Source organism: Netta rufina (genome assembly GCF_964035555.1).
Source record: "Netta rufina genome assembly, chromosome: Z".
NCBI classification, from domain to species: domain Eukaryota; kingdom Metazoa; phylum Chordata; class Aves; order Anseriformes; family Anatidae; genus Netta; species Netta rufina.
This window is the reverse complement of record NC_140126.1, coordinates 49031542-49051078: the sequence shown is the minus strand read 5'-3', so window position 1 is coordinate 49051078 and position 19537 is coordinate 49031542. Positions and strand designations below refer to the sequence as shown.

At 43.8% G+C, this 19537-nt stretch overlaps 1 protein-coding gene across 1 annotated transcript in view; it reads right to left on the bottom strand.

Moving 5' to 3' along the window:
• NRG1 (neuregulin 1) overlaps positions 1-19262 on the bottom strand; it is a gene marked incomplete at both ends in the record, with an annotated part of 180219 nt that extends 160957 nt beyond the window's left edge. The window contains one exon of the mRNA XM_084305026.1: positions 19154-19262. Coding sequence (XP_084161152.1) covers positions 19154-19262 — 109 coding nt within the window. The remainder of the gene's footprint in view (positions 1-19153) is intronic.
• Between the last annotated feature and the right edge of the window lie 275 nt (positions 19263-19537).

Genomic DNA, 19537 nt, shown 5'->3' with positions numbered 1-19537 from the left:
GCACGAATATTGAGATACATGCTCTCTCACAAGAAGCCCGGTGAATGGAAGGATTTATTTACTGGAGATGAGCAAAAAGACAAGCCTGCTGTTTATGTAAAATGATGTGTCTAAGCCATTTGCCTCTTTTATTTATTTATTTATTTATTTATTTTTACCTCCAGTTTTTCTCTCCCAGAAAGAATGAAAATTCAGATATTTCACTAGTCCTGCCCTCATAAAGTAACATGAGTATCTCTGCTTAGGAATGTACATTTATTCTTTTCATCATGAGCTGGGTAATGGTCTGAAAGCCCATCCAGTAGACCAAAGACTCTCTTGGGTCTCGCAACACTCCCATGTGTTTGGGCATTACAGCCACCAAAATATTCCCTTATTAGTTGCAGACTAGGATTCTACCTACACACTGGGGACAAAATGAAACTGTGGGTAGAACTGGCATGCCTGGCATAGAAAACCCATCTGATAAATAAAGAAAAGGTATACCAAAACACCTTCTTGGTGGACTGGTACCCGGTTCCAGTCATATATCCCAGCATTGCAGGACTTCTTCAAAATTTGTCCTACATCGGTAAGTACGTAATAACAAAAGCTATGTAAGTGAAAGCAGTGAAAGACTGATGGAGGAAGCCAAGAAAGAACCACAACAGTATCAGAAAGGGATGTTCTGAAGGAAAAACATAGGGGATGATTTCATTGCATCTGCTGAAATTTAATATCGTGAGTCCCCCTTCTGGATGTGAATGGAATTTTATGTAGGAGGCAACCAAACAGGACACCATTATTGCTGAGGGAAATCAAGAAAATCAAGCTAGAAAAGTGCTCTGTAGAAGAGAATCATACTCTTTTCAGAGTATCACCTCATTCTGAATCTCTGTCTCTCTACTGAGAGATGTCATAAAACCTAGCATGGATGAAAGAATTAATAATAATACAAAAATCCCAGTATCATTATACTGAATGCCTACTGTATTTTTCCCTTTTAATCATTTTTATTGTACCTGGGAAGAACTTAAGGTGGACTTTGGAAGTCATTATTTCCAAGGATGATCTTTTTGCAAAGTATTTTATCTCACCAGCTTCATGAATATCCAGTAGTACTTGAGCATACCAACGATTAAGAAAAAATGGTATCAAAATAGCTTTTTTCCTGGAGCCTCCAGAAGAATCAAGCTATTTATGATGGAGTGAAAGGACATGAACACTCAGTGAGATCAGGGAGGTGTGAAAGAGCCCAAAAGCCATTTTCATGAATAGCCTTGTTGTGAGTTGGGATTGTATAGAGGTGGGTTAAAATCCAGCAAAACATCAACAAAGTGATGATCTCCACTGGCACCTCCATCTGCAGCCTTCATATATCCAGGGCTCCCTAAGCACATACCAAACACAGCCATGGAATTTCATATTTTCCTATCAAGAAAGACAAAAACTGCAGAGCCACTTGCCCTCTTTCCCACAGCCTCTTCATCCTAATCTTTCTGAGAAAAAAAAAAAAAAAAAAAAAAGGAAGTTTTTCATTTTTCAGTAAGTATTTCTCACTGCTCATGAGCTGGAATTGTTTTGATAGTAGTGAAAGGTTGACAGTTGTTAATCCCCAGGGCTTGCTTCCCTAGCCTTAAATATAATTTAAATAATCAGAGGAAGCACTGACCTAAACAACAGGTTTTAATCATCTTTTTTTTTCTTTCTGTACTCCATTATTTTCCCAGAAAGAAAAAAAAAAAAAAAAAAAGAAATCTTATTCATTGCTATTACAACCCTCTTATTTGCTGTTAGACACAGCCATTAAACTCAATTTGCTAGTTCAGTTTTCCAATCTCTGAGGATATGCTGTCTTTGTCCTCCACTCATTTAGTCAGTAGTATAACTGAACATACACATAATCATGCTATAAATTCTTAGAGTTTTTATGTTGGAAAATTTTGTATTATCTGCTATATTTGTTATCCGACTGATTATTCTGCAGAGGGATGGAAATTAAAATACAGAAAAAGAGAATTTTGAGATGACTTGCATTAGCTGAATCTGCCAGACACATGGGAGAGGAGAGAAGCAGAAATTTTATTAAAACATTGTGAATTCAAATCAACAGACTTACTAAAGAAAGAAATACTGGAAGTAATTTCCTGAGTCACATTTAAGTATGGACATCATATCCTTAAAAAAAAGAGAGGCATCTCTCATTATCATGCATAGATTGGGAACGAAAAGCACATTTTTATGCTGTTTTAAATCTTATTCAGCAACTTTACGTTAAAAAAACTGGTTGTATCATAGAAATAACTGAAAAACATAGAAAAACCTCTCTCAATCACTGAAGCAGATGAGTCTAGCATTCCAAAAAGATCTCAGATGAGTGAAATTTCTACACTTTTGGTTTTCCACATTGGACAAAGTGGGAGTTTACATAGCTTTGGTAATTTTACACTCAGACACCACTGGCATTGCATTCACATTAATAAACATGTTTGTGGAGTGGCTTACTGCACTTTATACTGGAGTGGGCAGCATCACTTTACAAACTGCTAAAATGAACAGTCCCTCACACATGATAATGACTCCAAGTGAACCAGGAAGAGGTTCAGAGAGCCATCAGCATCACATGAGCAGTCTGTCTGGCAGAATGTTTGTACCGTATCCCTTTTTATGAGGTGTGATACGAAATACTGTAAAACTGGATGGCTAGGCAGGGAGCTGTCCACTGGGGTAAAAAAGCAAGAAAATCTCTCTAAGGAAGGCACACAGGGTGTGGGAGGACAATAACACTCAGGAAAATAAGACATCGCCCCTAATAGAAGTCAAAGTAGACTTGTGATGGAAAAGCTGCACAGGGTGTGTTTGGGGCAAGCACAGAGAGCAGGAAAGAAAAACTTGGCAGAAACTGTCAAAATCAGCATAGTTTGCTCCACAACCCCCAAGATTCCCTTTTACACAGGCCCAAAAGCCACATGGAGGAATGACAAGAGCTGTGTAATGTGACTACTCAACTCTCACACACGCCCTGGGGACACGTGCCAAAAGGGTTCTACACAGAAATAAACCAAACCAGTGCATCCAGGTTAGGACTCCATTTGCATTTATTCTCTTTGCAGGCTGTTGCCTGGTCTCCAGCAAGGTTTTCCCACTACCTAGTGTGAAGCAATTCTCTGCCACATCCGACAGAAAGGGGCAGCCTCAGTGCACCCAGTGGCAAGGGGTCCGAGTGAGCCCCTTTGCCCCAGGCATGTGATGGGTGACAGTTGCCGGCTGATGCCTAATATGTGGGAGGAATGAGTGTGTGTGAGGGGTTAATCAGGATTGCCTGTAGGTGTGTGTTTTGCCTGCATTAGTTAAATCCAATAAAACATCAAAGCAAACATATTTAGAGCTTGGGTGGCTTTAGTTCACTTTGCTGTGATTCACTCCCAGAGCAGATTCTCCTACAATCCACTCGGAGCCACTAAACCCCAAACAGGAACCCTCAGCTCCAGGGTTTCCCATAGTTGAACTAATTCACTCTCAATGCAAATGTTTCGAGTGCCTGGCCTGGACCAGCTGCAGGGCTGATCACCTGGAGGGTTTGAGCACAGCAACCACTGGGCTGTAAATTCACAGTTTAGCTGAGTAATTTGCTCTTGTAGACAAGCCATTACTTCGACTTAAAAGCCCAACCAACTAAATCCCCCCCTCTCCAATGCTTACTCTAAGTTGCTGTGGCTCTGCTGTGGCCCGTGATGTACCACAAGGGTTCTGGCTCTGAGCTCGAAAACAATTAGTCTGGGGAAATTAAATGGTGCTTTCTGCGCACCTGTGGCTGGCTGCTCGCCCGTGCCTGACAGCCGAGCCTCTCCCACACAAGCACTCCCAGGAGCAGCCTGCTGTGCCCAGGCTGGGCTCTCCCAAAAAGCTGTCGAGGATGATGGTAATGTTTCTCATGCAGTTGAATGAAACCACTGGTTTGGGAAAAAAGAAAAAAAAAAGAAAAAGAAAAAAGAAAAAAGAAAAAGAAAAAAAGAGACCAAAAAAAAAAAAAGAGGGAAAAAAAAAGAGAGAAAAGAAAAGAAAAGAAAAGAAAAGAAAAGAAAAGAAAAGAAAAGAAAAGAAAAGAAAAGAAAAGAAAAGAAAAGAAAAGAAAAGAAAAGAAAAGAAAAGAAAAGAAAAGAAAAGAAAAGAAAAGAAAAGAAAAGAAAAGGAAAGGAAAGAAAAGGAAAGAAAAGGAAAGAAAAGAAAAGCTGCTCCTGAGGGTCTCTGCTTAGAAGATTTATATTTTAAACAGGCAACAGCTAATATCAAGGGGGAACAGATACATTACCAACAAGTCATTTCCAAGCAGCTAATAACTGTTTCCCTACCCACCAGATCCTAGGATGCATTTTCAGGTTTAAACATAACGTATACATTGTAAATAGCGGAAACATCTGGGGTTTATTATAACACCACTTTGCTAGCCTTGGGCATTGTACAACTCCCGCAGGCCACAGTTCACCCTTGACCTGCCAAACACGATTACTGTACTCAGGCAACTTCCCCTGCTCCACAGCTGCTCTCCTTTCCCTCCCCTCCGTCAATACTCATTACCGCTGTCATTACAGCTACCATCCTAGAGCAGCCAGTCAAAAACTTGGGTTTCCATGGTCACCGCATGGAAACAGCATGGCGTTGCAGGCAGGGAAAAGGTAGTGAGGATGGCCAGTGAAGTCGTTTTGCCTGCTGACACCGGGAGAAGAAGGACTACACAATGCCATCTGCATCGGCAGTTTTTTGCCTCCCCTCTCCCATCCTCCACACCTTCCTTCTCTGTCCTGCTCATCCCACCATTGTTACAGCTTTGATACACCTCAAATTCCCCCATTTTCAAATCTCCGATCTCCCACTGAGCCAAAGTTACACTGTCTCGCTATCCCAGTACTCCTGTACCCTCACTTCCCTGCCATGTCTTGCTTCCCAAGATCTCTCCTCTCACCCTCCTTCTTTTCCTTGCTTTTCACTCACTCTTCCCACTGCTTGACACCCAGCCCCACAAATCCTCAAACTTCAGTTGTCCCATCCACCCCACCCAACTTCTCTAACACTTCTCCTTTCCTCTTGAACGTATTTTCAAGCCGACTTCTGCTTGCCTCTGTGTAACAACACCTCAAGTACAACACCGCAGTAGAGCTCAAGCTCTTTTCCCCTGAAGACTCAGCTGGAGCTAAAGACTTAGGCAAGGCCAAGCACCAAAGGGGATACATTTGAGGGCTGTTGGCACAATATTGGACATCAAAACTTTATCTGAACCAACTCAAAGTGTGAATCCAAAGTATACCAGCTAACCTATGGTGTAGACAAACCTTCAGAAATAGAGTGATGTTAATTCTAGTAGGTTTAGAGATAGGTTGAAAAAAAAAACAAAAAAAAAACAACAAAACCTACTGGTGACTGAATACAACTTAGTGAATACACTTTAAAAGCCCATTTGGATGAACTTTGCAGGTGTCCCTGCATAATCAGGCCACTCACCACAGGCTCTTGCCTTCCATGCATGCAGGAGCAGTGCCGTTGCTGCCTCCAGCTGATCCTCCCTGCTGGATGCCTGAACAGGTGGGCAAGAGAGCAGTGCTGTTCAGAAACACAGCAGAAGGAAAATACAACCTGTGTTCCCATCAGCTCCATCCACCTGATAACCAGGAACAAATCCAGACATCCACCAGCCAAGTCACGACCAGCTGCACCCCCACTTACAATGCACAGAAGCGTAACATCTTTCCTATAAATCCTGTTACAAGAAGCCTCCTCAAGAGGTAATAGCCATTCTAGCAGCAGCATATCCATTTGCAGAGTGCTATCAAAGCTCCACCGCCACCCCTCCTTGATTAAAGCCTATTGATTGATGCTATATCCACCTTGGCCCTGGACTGCTGAGATCTAGTGCTGGTACCATGCAGGGACAATACCCCGACTCCCTCCCTCCCCTGCAAGGTAAAGGAGAGAATCAAATTTCTGAAAAAGGCATCTGAAACGTAGTGCCTTTTTAAAATTTTATTACTTAGTAGCCTGTTAAAATCCACTGTGTTAAGAATAATGATATGTAGCTTTGTCCTTTATTTTTTTTTTTTTTTCCTACAAATTTGTTAAATTCAATCTACTGATCAATCTACTTTAAACGTCATCCTAGAATTATGCTAGAATTATGGTAAAACAAATGTGCTTTTAGAGAATAAATGGAATTGATTCTCTTCTGGAGTACAAGGTCTTCCTAAATGAGGTATTTAAATATAAACCCCAATCCCTCTCTGAAGAAGCACCTGGTAATTCACTTTTTGGATCAAATTGCAACTCCACAAAAACTTTATGACCTCATGTGGTCTTTCCACCCCCACATTCCTCCCTAGAAACGTTATATACAGCATGCTTCAGGCAAGAGGGTTTATTACAAATGTAGATGGCGGTGCTGGGGAAAGAGATGCAGCAATCACCAGAGCACTCGAGAACATGAGAAATGGGCAGCTGCTTAAGGAAGGACTCCCTCAGTTGCTGATACATTCATTCCTGGTCAAGTGCATATCCTCCACTCCTGCTTGAAAAATCCTCCACACCCAATATTTTCCCTTGTCAAACAGGCCCACATGCCCATCCCTCACACCATCCTCATGCATGTTCCAGCAACCATAAAAATAACCATCCTGACCAAATGTTGGGCTTGCCTTGTATCCCACCTCTGGTTGTGGCTAATAGTGGGTGACAGGGAAGAGAGACAAGAAAAAAGGCAATGACAAATCACTAGCTGTGGTATGCTTGGCTGTGGCTAGGTCCTCCAGGTCTGAGAGCTGCAGAGAACGGAGGTATTGATGGGATGGGTGAGATGCTCGGGAGCCTTCCCAATGGGTGAGATGCTCGGTGGGAAGAAGAGGCACAAGCTTTTTCTCACCCCTCCTAGTGGGACTTGGGAGTGGTAGGGAACCCTGGCTGGCTTGGGTGCCAGGGAAATTATGGGGACCAAGGTAAGTGGGCTTTTCACCAGAGAGAAAAAGCAACCTCCAGGCAGTGTTACTACAGCCAGGACTAACCCAGGTCAGCAGGATGGTGTGCAAACACTGTCAAGTGTAATCCTGTCTTACTGTTTTTATCTTATCTGCTCCCTGGTTACTGAGCCAGCAGCCGCCTTGGTTTTATGAATGGAAACAGCCTCGCAAACAAACTCTAGTTCTTAATACCCCAAGTTGTTGTTTATCCCTTAACTTCAAAGCAATTCATAGCTCATATTTATGCTTGGGTTCTTTGGCTTTGATTGGAAATGGACTGGCTTTTTCCATGAAACTGATAGCAAGAAACATTGTGAAACATGCCATGAAACAAGACTATCCTGAGTCCTCCTGGTATTTCTTTAATTTGTCAAGGGAGTTGTTAACCAACTGCAGCTTTGAAAAAAAAAATATCAAAGGGAACTCACTATTCTTGACATTTCAACACTGCCCTGCTGTGAACCATGGTGGGGAGATTCCTGCTTTTCCATGAAAAGCTTTCTTCGCAACACTATCAAAAGAATATGCTATTGTTCCTCTCAAAAACACTAATGCAGAAATAAAAGGGTTATTTGGGAAAATGCACTGCTTTCTCACAGCAGCTATCCGTTCTGTTCTTTAAAGAAGGCAGTGTTTTCCAACTTTGTGCCATCCAGCTGTTGGCACATTTCACAGGACCACTCCCTGAGGGGGTCTGTCCAGGATCTTCAGTGTTTTTATGGAACAACAAGTTAAAAATGGCTTAGAAAAGACTTTTCGTTTCTTGACACTTCCCCACTGGAGGAATTCTCTGATGTAATATAACTCTAGGAGGTCTCAAACACTTAAAGATTAACTCCTCTCTTCCTGCAGTTGTGATGGGCCAGTGTGTTTGTGCACAAGTCTGCATGTATGTTTGCATTAATCTTTCTCTAGAGTAATTCTAGAAAGAAAAAAAAATGTTTTTGCTTTCTCTTTGCAAAAGCTAAGTGAACTAGAGTAGAATGGTTAAAAGCTATCACATTCCTGAGGTAAAGAGGGTTAGATGAAAAAGGTGCAGAAACACCTGGAAATGTACCAGCACCTGACTTCACAGGTCAGATGAGTTAAACATTAACCCTGCCAGCAAACATTCAATATTTAATTTAATTTAATTATCTTTCTCTCCCCTAACATCTCTAGGCCAGCAGACATGACACAGTGCATCATTTCAATTTCTTCCAAATACTGTTTCTGCAGGACAGAAGTCCATTTGTTATTTTCAGTTTAAATAATTTGCAGTGTCATTAATTGCATTTCCACTGGGCTCTTTGAGAAATTGCCAAAGGACACCTGAGAGGGCCTGCTCACAGTTCAAAATCCATAGGTACCCACATAGGCTGAGAGAAGAGAAAACCTAACTGCAAGCATGATATCTTCAACTCATACAGAGCTCCAGCTAGCTCCACTTTACCTGGCTGCTCTGGCAAGTCCTCAAGTTGAAGCCTGAAAACAGTCCCAGTGTTTTTCAAGGAGTTTGATGCATTCCTGACAGGTCAGCTTCCTTGCAAGTAAGCTGGATAGCCACGTTCCTCTCTGGACACAACTGTGCAGACATAAGTCAGGCAGATACATGGACATGGACACAGTCACCCCACAACTTCCTGTAAGGAAGAGGGTCGGAATGTCTGAATCCACTGTTCTGTCTATGGTCTAAGGCCCCCCTTTCAACTGCACAGGTGAATTTTTTTACAGCTGGCATCTAGTCTTTGTCCTGTTTGTGGCTTTTTATTTTTTTTTCCCCTCTTTTCCTTCTCTACGTTAGTACATGTTTATAAGAAGCTCTTCTTCCTCTGGGGATCTGGCTCAAAAATCACCAGCAGCAATGTTTATTCTGCCCTACCCTGTGCATGAAGGTTTCAGGGATGCATTTAGGGAGAACTGCCTACACTGAAGTAGGCTGGCATCACACTACATTCTTTGCCACTTAAACACACAATGAAAGGGCCCTCCAAAGCAAACTTTTTTTTTTTTTTTTTTTTTTTTTTCAGCTCAGAAATAGAAACACTGATAGTGGGTAGCCTTGTGATCCTTATTATGATGCCTGTGGACAGCACAAAGTGACTAAATCTCCTGGTACAATGGGAAGGAGAGCAGCACCTCAACCCAAAAGGTGCTATAAATCAGAGCAGCCTTTGGGTTATGCCATGTCATGGTGGAGACAGCACTGGATGAGCAGCCACCCTGCCAAAGCACTGAGCAGCACTGCTTCTGGAGAGAGCCTGGAAAAATCATACAGTTTGACATCCCTAGGTCCAGGAAACACCTTGGATAGGTAAACAGAGGCCAAACATCATGTGACAGAAGAAGAAAAGACTCCTGAACACTTTTGTTTATGCAAGCATTTTAAGAGATTGCAATGGGTATTTTCACATGTCCTCCTGTCACTTCATCTAACTGACATGCTTGTGTCCTTTTGCCAGTGCCATGGAACTACCTTCAGGCAAGCTCACTATGGCAGTCAGCACTCAGCATAATGCAGCACAGGAGTATCAGCTGACCTTTTGGGAAACGAAGGGGAAACAGATGCTGACAAACCAACCTATAGACCCTGGAGAGGAGGAGAGCTATCCAGACAAAGCACATCACTTCAGCTTTGATGACACTTGCATATAAAGTTGACTTGAGGGAAAGCCACTGAAGTCTAGACTGAACCTTGAGAAGCATTTAAAATCTACCCTCAGACTCAGCCATCTTCAGCTGTCTTCTGTGCCCTGGGAATCTCTTTTGAGAGCTCCCCTCAAGAGCAATCAACGTCACTGGCAGCAGCTGTGCAATTATTTCCATACCATTAGTGTAAAATGCTTAGATTAAGCTACTATCCTCCTTTTCTTGACCTTTCTTATGGACAGCAGTGAAGACAACATCCCCTTAACACCAAGCTCTGCCTTCATGGATCTGGTTCCCCTCACACCCTGTGCCTGGAGACTGGAGGCAGTCTGGTTATTGTCAGTGGCTTCTGCCAGTCCGGTATGCGCTGGAAAAGGGATGGGGAAGATAGCAGGCAGGGGGTGGGAGCAAGGACACCAGTAACTCAAACCACTGGGCTCCAACATGTGTGGAACTGACTTAACACTCAAGAGAGACCTTGCAGCTAGACTGAGTGCTGACCATTTTGTGGTAGGATGTGTCCTAACACTACAGAGAGGCTCCTCATGCAGATGGTTTTCAAAGTAAGAGTGAGGATAGAGTGTAGTGAGAGGTACCCTCACCCAGCATTAAAAGGACGTTAGGACATTTATCTGGCTTAAGCAACCCTATATAAACTAATCGTAAAATCCTTTTTTTTTTTTTTTTTTTTTTTTTTTTTCAATCTCTCAGCTAATTCACTTAAATGGTTTTCCAGTTTCTGACCTTGATGACACTTCACACAGCCAAGAAAAGTTGTGCCTAACATCAATTTCACTTCTGCTAACAATCAATTTCTTTTCTCCACAGTTTATTTTGTCATTCAGCATTTGAACTGAGCCTTTTGCACATTTGAAGCACCCTTTCACATACCATGCACAATGCTTAAGGGAAAAAAACATTCTTCAATCAAAATGTATCAGCAGAAAAAAAAAAAAAAAAGATGAGAGCAGGACCGCTGGAACCTACAAAGTTAAGTTTGCCAATGACTTGTCAGACTAGAAGCCTAGCAAACACAGAAAAACTCATCCATTCATTTGTGCATCCATCCACAACTTTTGGTTGAACTATTGCACACGCTTCATAAAAAATACTAATCCATGCCTCAGATGCTATGAGTGACAGAAAATCTTCCACATGCCCATACAAGTAGTTCCATTGCAGAACTGCCTTCACTTTTTTTTTTTTTTTTTTTTTTTTCCAGTGCCTTTTACCTTGTTTCACTGGTGTGCTGGCAGCTCCATTCATTCTCTAGAGCTCCCACAGAAAATACACTTTCTAAAGTGTGCTTTACACCTCTGCATTTCTAGTCTGCTCTTTCCAAGAACAGGATGAACTAGAAGCTTATGTGTTTTCACATTAGGTACCTTCTCCAAAAATGATTTCTCCCAAGATAATCAGGACGCTACTGTAAAGCTGGTATGGTTCTCTACAGAAGAACAGCAGAGGGCAGAAACAAGAAGGAACCACTGGCAACCCTAGTGTGCCTGTTTTTACAGCTCATATTTCTCCCACTGAAATATGGTTCCATGTGACCAGTGGAAATCAATATGAATGCTAACTAAAGAGTGCCCATATTTTTGTCCTTGCTGCAATAGACTGTGCCTTCTGGGAAACCCATTTGCACAGATGGAACAGAATCTTTTCACATGCCAAAATCCAGGACATGAGACAGGCTCATGTTATCTGCATGTTACTTTCCTGTGTCTAGAAGACATAAGACGGCCATACATCTGGAAACTGGGTGGTTTGCAGAAAGAGGTTAGAGTCAGAGTTGTTCTGTTCTGGGACCAGACTCTGATCTGGTGTAACCTTGGACTTGTAGACTGTAGGCTCCTAGGCAATAGGAGCATGCTTTTAGACTGAACTTGTTTCACAGAGGAGAGTTTGAGGGACACAGACTTCAGCTAAACCTCAAAGCACTATGGTGACACAAACAACACCAGTTTATTTGGCACAATTCAAGGATAAATGCAAAGAATTATTCACAGAATAACTGGTTCTGTTTCATTTATTGCTGTCCATTTCAAATATCAAATAAAAACTCTGAGTAATTTTCAGTGCTGTTTAATATTCAGGTGCAATATAGCATTGACAGAATAGCCTTCCCCCTCCTCCCTTTCCCCCCCCCCCCCCCCCCTTTTTTTTTTCTACTTTCAGAGTCCAGTGGACTTCCCCAAAGGAAAACTAAAGAGTCTGTCACTGTGGAAGCCAACGATCCTGCTAAAACATCACACACACAGAGACATGCACACACACATAATCTCCCAACATTGGACTTAAATTTTAACTCTTCTGGCACTGACTGCAGTGGGAACAACCTCTATCAATCACCTCTGCAAGTGAATGTTACCAGGACTCTGTTTAGTCATCTCAAATATGCATTCATGCTTCTGTAACTGTCTTCAAAGGGATTAACCATTAGCCATAGGACATGGCATGTGGTTGACTCAGGGGTGAGATGAAAGCTGTTAATGCAGGAGAAAGCCACTGAGCAAGGCCCAACCTGAGTCCAAGTGCTGAATGCCAAGCCCAGGCTGACTGACCTGGATTCCCCCTGCTTACAGAGGTGGAAGTACCATCAGCTCATAAAACCGGAGAAACAGATGCACAGAGGGAATGAGGAAAGATTCCCAAACAAACTGTCTGTCACAGCTAGACTAATATCCCTCTCTCTTCATCCCTGGCTCATGGAGCCCATGGATTCCCTGTCAGAGCTAGGAGACAAATGGCCCACGGTGAACAAACCTGGCTGATTTCTCCCCAAATCCAATGCTCCCCAAAAAATTACACAAGCAGAAATGCAAAAACAGACACAAGTAGTATTGCGTGCACAAATAAAAATCCTACAAGTGGTTTGTGTTAAAGGTCCTTATCTGTCTATTATGAAATATCTTGCTTTACTTTCCTTTTATGTTTTTTTTTTCTTTTTTATTCTTTTTTTTTTTTTTCCTTAAACAGAAACTGACCAGATAGGAAGGACAGGAAGAAGGAATGGATACAAAGGGCGAAGAAAATAGAAAGGAAAATGAAGGAGGGAGAAAGGGAAAGAAGGAGGCAGAGAAGGAGAGGGGAAAAAGGGAAAAGCCCCCGACCCTGCCCCTCGCCCCCCGAGCTGCCATCCTCGCTCTATCCCCTCGCTCCATGCCGCCGAAACCCGTGCAGGACCGACCCGCTGGAAGCCGTCCCCGCACGGACCCGGGGGTCGCGGCGGGGTCCGGGGGGCGCCCCCTCCCCGTGCCCGCGCGGGGTCGCGGGTGGATGCGCGCTCCCGCCGCACCCTCTCGCGGCCGCCGGCGGCAGCAGCACCGCGGCGCATCCCGTCCTGAGACCCCCCTCATCCCCCTTGCCCGACAGGCCGCCAGCGGGAACTCCCCCCTTTACCCATCCCCTTTATTACTTTGGTTATTATTTTTTATTATTTTCATTATTTTTATTATTGTCACTATTTTTAAAGCAGCACTTCTGCCAGACGCCACCGCGAGCATCATGAGAACGCCCTGAGAAAGCACCGAGATTTCTCCTCTCCCGGTCGTCCTGCCCGCAGCCCTGACACTGGCACCCTAAAACTCTTCAAGTTCGCGTCCCTTCACCACTAATTTTTCACAAGATCTGCCCCTAGGACTTGCCCCCAGTGTGTTCATGGGAGCAACTGAGGGTTAACAGAAAGGCTTCGAGCATATTCAAGCAGTCCTTTGTACAGCTAGAGTGACTCACACAAAATATTGACACTTGGTTTGTTTTCTTGTATCATAACGGAACATGATAAACTATCAGTACTGTTAAGGCACATTCACTCTTGTTACTTTTGGAATGTTAACAAAACACTGATTTGGTAACAATTCATAGCATTTCCAGAGCTTCTGACACTCCGTGACATGATTGTTCTTCGCTGTTTTGCTCTTGGTTAGAAGTACCTGCCTCAAAAGGATTAGTGGATGCTTAGGGACAGATGAAAAGATGATGATGAGGGGGGAGATGCTTGGAAGAAAGTTTTACACAGTTTAGCACTTAGCTCTCCTTATTTTCAGAGTCACAAATTGCCACTTTGCTGCCTAAAGTAGAAGCTGCTGTCAAAAGATGCTCAGCAGCTCCTCCGTGTTTTTTTTTTTTTTTTTTTTTTTTTTTTTTTGTTTTTTTTTTGTTTTTTTTTTTTGTGGCTAGAACTTCATGAACCGAGCACCCAAAATGCTTCCTTGAATACCCATTGATCCTGTGGAGAAGATGAAAGTGAGCTGCCCTGAATAGTGAGTGCTGAAGTCTTCTGAAAAATCAACCACGTAGGATTATTTTATTTTATTTTTTTTGGGGGGGAGGGGGAAGAGCATCTTCAAACTGTTTCACCCAACTTTTTTTTTTTAACAGTTCTCGCATTTCCAGAAATCCAAGAAGAGAAGCCCATGATTGCAAATAGACAAACTCAGATTTGAGTGTCAGCTCACAAGCTTTGCCAGAGATTAATGTTTTAAAATCCTTGCATAGCTTAGCAGATCTTGGCATTTCTATACCCAAGATAAAAAATTTTTTCAGCCTTCCCCAGCTATCAATATTTGCACAAAGTTCAGAAGTTTCTGCATGTATTTCACACGGGGAATGTCTTTCTATACACATGCAATATTTACTGGACAACTGTACTGGTATGTCCTCACAATTTTATTTGCATTCCCATGGCTACAGTCAAGTAGTACTTGTAGTGTTAAGTCAAAAAAGGTTGAATGGTGACTAATCTCATTTATTCACAAAACATGAACATACTCGCATGCTTTTTAAAGGATTCATTCTCAAAATTGCTCTGAAGATTGTGTGGAATGTTTGGAGCATTCAGGCATTGCACACAGGTGGAGAGGCTTTCCTCCCCAAAAAATGTACAGGCATACCAACAGCGCATAAATATTTTGGCTTGGAAACAACAGAAGAAGTTGTCACACCTTACAGTCATGGTTTTCCTCTAGAATTGGACACCTTTTACCACAAATCACATCTCCCAAGCCATCTTCAGGGCTTTTGTCTTCAGTTCATGCTAAAATCCTGACCCATCTCCTGACCTCTCTTTATGGGTATCTACTTAAACATAGCAAGTCTCAGGCTGAGCTCTTAATCCTTCTAGCCAAGCCTTGGGCTGCACCTCAGTCCACAGAGTGGTCATCACCTCTTCCTGCATCAACAAAGTCTGTGACCAGAATGAAGACAAAGGTGATGCTCATCACACTCCTTTCATCTGAACTTCGTGCTTTTTATTCTGCCATGTTGTCTCAAAACTCTAGCATTTTGCCCAAGTGTAAACTAAATTTCTAATCAGGAGGTACTTTTGATGTCAAAGACCATACTCTCCCTTCTCTGGGCTCTGCAAACAGGTGTGTTCAGAACAGGTCACCTCACTGAAATGATGATTGGGACCCATCTTTGCTGCTCATCCCTCTTCCCCCCCACCAAATTTGTCTTTCTGCACCACCTGCCTGCAGACCCTTGTTCCTCCTACCATTGCTGCTGAAGCAGAGAGTGGTTGGCATAGCCCATAGCCACAGAGTCTGATGCTCTGGCAGCATTGCCAGTCTTTGCAGCCATCAAAGTGTTCCTCTCAGGAATGCCTTATGCCCTCTCATACCTGGTCCTCTCAAGCCCAGCAGCCTCTCCCTCAAAGTCTGCACTAAGCAGAACCTACCTGAAAACTTACATTCCCCATGATATCTGCAAACACTTGACCAAGGGGCTTGGCAGCTGATGCATGGGTGCACCACCTTTTTTACCAACACACAGCTCTCCCACAGAAGGATTTTCCCTGCACTGATTCTTTCCTCTCACTTCACCGGCACCACCTTACAGGGTCCAACAATGAGCTTTGTCTGGCAGAAGGCTCAAGGGCTGAGACATGGTGGGCTCAGTCCCAGGCTCCCCAGGTCTGCCATAGCAGCACCTTGAGTGCTCACAGGAGCAGTGCCTCTGAAGGCATTGCTTCACAACCTCGGCTTCCCTGCATGGGGTTTCTCTGCCCAGGCTGGATGCATTCTGAGTACAGTGGCGGTGCCCTAGGAAGCCCTGCTGGTGGCTTTGTTGGGCCTGTCTGCAAACTCAGTTGGCATAGCACATCAGTGAAATCACTTGGAGAAAAGCTGCAAGCTTCTGTCAATTTGTAATACTCTCTCCTCAGTTTTCCACCCCCTGTATTTATCATGGCCTGGAGTGCCCTGTTGAAGGAAGATATGATCACTCTGGACTTTACGCAAGCCAGATAGAATCAATTTGTTCAAGACCATTTGAAGTGAAGGGGAAAATGTTCTTTTATATAATTTTAGTGACAAAGAAACCATAGCAACGTGGGCCTCCCCAAGCTTTTGTTACCAAGCCCAGATTTCACCTGGGCAATTGAAAACGTGAATATTTTTATTTTTTTTTTTTCCCCATAATGCTCTAATTAGGTATCTTCTTTAACAGGAATTCTGGAGTTTACAGTTTAGTTATGAGAGAGTATAGGAAAGAAACATATTTTCATACAACTATTTTTCAAATGATAAAGCTGGTTCTTCACCTGGTGTTAAATTACCAATAAAACAATGCCTCTTGGCCCAAGACTAAAGGGATATATGAAATATGTGGACTGATATAAGCAAACTAAACCTAGAGAAGCTACAATCAGGAACACAGCACTAAACAAAAAACTTAATATCTGATAAGGACTCCTGTGCTAGTGCACGGATCTTAAAATTGATGACCATTTGTAAGCTGGTGTTTTTCATATGGGAGAAAGCCCACAAGCAGAGATATACTACTGGCAGAGCAGAATGCAGCAGAGAAGACAACAACTCCCGACAGTTACTTCTAAGAAAGAAGGTAACTAAAACCCCAAATGGCTTCACTACATCTTAAACTGCACATGCTAAGCACACCAACTGATCACCAGGTGCCTAATTTCCCACTGCAAAACTGTATCAGTGAAAAGGAGAAACTGTGGTTCCACCAAAGTCAGGAGGCCTTCATATCATCCCCTGTGCACATTGTTAAAAAATGTGTGTAGCCTAGTCATTAATTCAAGCACTAATAAGCTTGAGCAGAGAGAATAGAAGACAGCTACATGAAATGTAAAACTACTCCCTTGCTATATTTTACATTAACCAATCTTTCTGTTCTTTCTCTTCTAAAGAGCTGGTTCATATTCTAAGCTCCCCCAAAACAGAAACTATCCTTAAATAACAGAGCAGATATGGTTTATAAATGCAACTTCACCAGCATGACTTTGTTTCATTGTGAGTCAAGTGTACAGTGATGTCTTTTGCTGTATTTAATTCTCCTCATTCGATACTGTACCTGCAAACACCGTGCATGGATTAGTTACACATGTGAATTACCCCGCCGCATGCACTCATCTTGGAAGGAGTGGGATTTTAATTACATAAGATAGAAGAATGCTCAGTTCTTGCCCACACAGGAAACTTTTGACTAGTAATGTCAGGTATGGATGAAGGCGGTACTCTTTCACACTGGCAAAAACACTCTGGCAATTTGGAAACATGAGTTCTCCGCTTGCCAGAAAAATAGACCCTTTCTGGCTCTAACACTGCAATATTTGATGCCATGCCACTCAAATCAGAGGCACACAAACTCTGTAGTTCTAGCAAAGCCTGAAGACTTAGGCATGATCTGAACCCTGCCTTGGAGAACCTCAGACTACACTTGCCACCATTCAGCGTTTCAGATAAAATTCTCACATTGGCAAACTTGGTCAGAGCACAGCACCAGCAGTGGGCACTAAATACATGTGGATGCCTAAAATCCAGGTGATATATGCCTGCACAGACCTTCCATGCTCTTACTAATCTGGTGTCCCACACATGAGAAAGAAGGCCATCTTCCCAAAAAGCTCTGTCTAGTTCAGTCAGGCTGGTTGGGTTACTCAAGAATAGCCCCTCTGGTTCACAACTCTTTCTCCTGCTCCCTCCTCACCACTACAAGTGCCCAGCCCAAAGCACCCAGTGTCTTCCACACCCAGCAGCGAGCCAGACCCAGCTCCCAGAGACTGTCCCTGCTTCTCCGGTGCTGAGCTCATGTGGCAGCCCTGCTCCACTGGAGTAGCAAACTGTCCATGAAGCAGAAGAAAGCAAGCTCTCCTACAAGAACAGGATGGGACACCACGGGACCCCAAGGTGTGCACAGTCAGAAAATGTCTCCCTCCTTCACATTTCCTTGACAAAGATTTCCTGTCACAAATCCTCCAGCATGACACTGCCCTCATGTTTTCTGTGTCAACCACAAAACAAAACAAACAACAACAACAAAAAAGACCAAACACCTCAAACAGCCCAGCTGTTGCTGGTAAGTTTTTGCCAGAGGTTTTAATGTTGCAGAAGACAGAGTCCTAATGGAGTGTGAGAGAGAAACAGCAAGAAGGTCAAATGAAGAGTTTGCCCGTAATTTGGTGTAGCAAGGGAAACTTCCCTGCTGTACCTGAAACTTTCATTCACACACACTATTGGGCAGAAGCTGGGTGAACTGGGTGTCTCTCTGAGAGGCACAGAGCGGAGGATACATTGGGCAGTGCAAGTTTGTAAAGATTATTAGCCCAAAGGGATACCTGCTGCAGCTGAATCACACTCATCCTCCCTGAGGGCTGATGATTAAACTCTAGAGCTGCATCATGTTGGTCATGATGCACTAAGCAAAATTAACTTAGGTGTATTTAAAGAAATTTACCCTTTTGGGCTTTTTGTCTGTCTGTTTAGTGGAAGAAAGGAAAAAAGCAAAGAAACACCTAATTGAGGCAACAGACTCTGCTCTTTGTGGGCTTCTTTTAACACTATTTCCCACCAGTAAGAAAGAATTCAAACAAATAATCTGACCAATAACTCCAGGTGCATAGTACTGTTGCAAAAAGCTACCTCTTTGTATGTACCTCTGCTAAACTAGGTGGCATAACACAAGCTCTCTAGGAAAAGCATCATGTGCTCATGTGTGTACAGCACTGAGAAGTCTTGATCTTGATTGGGGCATTTTGCTGATAGAAATATATAAAACTACAGTGAGTGAGGCAGCATGCTCAGCTGTGACCCTACCTTCAGGTAGGTTCACAGAGAGCTGCATCCGTGGACACCTACAATGGACTTAATGGCACAAATCCTTGCACTTAATACCGGGGAGCCATAAGGCAAAGAACACGTGCTGCTAAGCGAGCAAAAGGTCCTCTCTGATCATCCCTAAGTAAATAGCTGCAAGTTTAGACAAAATGCTCAGCACGAAAGTTTGCCATCTGTTCAACTCGGCTAAGTGCTTCTTGGGGAAAGGAGGGGAGAGAAGGGAGCGTGTTTTGTAACGGGAGAAACACCCCCGAGAAAGAAAGAAAGAGAGAAAGAAGGAAAGAGAGAAGGAGAGAAAAAAGAGAGAAAGAGAGCAACAGCTGGCCGAGAGCCGCCGGGGTCTGGAGCGGGCTGCAGGCCGGCGGTCAGCCGGCGATGGGGCAGCCGCTTGCGGCCCCGCGGGTGCGGTAGGAGCGCGTTGTCTCCGCGCAGCGCGGCTCCCGCACCTGCCGGCAGGCTTACCTGTGGCGGAGCCGGGCGCCTCGCCCTCCTCCGTCGGAGCGGGCTTCTTGCCGGGCCCTTTGCCTTTCCTCCCCTTCTTGGCTTTGCCGTCCTTCTTCTTCTCGGCCATCCCGGCTCCGGGCGGCCCCGCGCTCCCCGCCGCCGCCGCTGCCGTCCCCGCGGCCGCCCCCTCCGCCGCCGCCGCCGCTGTCGGCTCCCGGAGCGCCCGGGGCTCCAGCATCGCTCTCGCCCGCCGCCGCCGCCGCCTGGGACTTGGAGCAGCGAGTTCCTTGGAAGTTTTTGGAAACTCCTCTCCGGGCCTTTTTCCTTCACCCCCCTCCCTCCTCCTCCACCCCCTTTTTTTTTTTTTTTTTTTTTTTTTTTCCCTTTCCTTTCTGTCTTAAT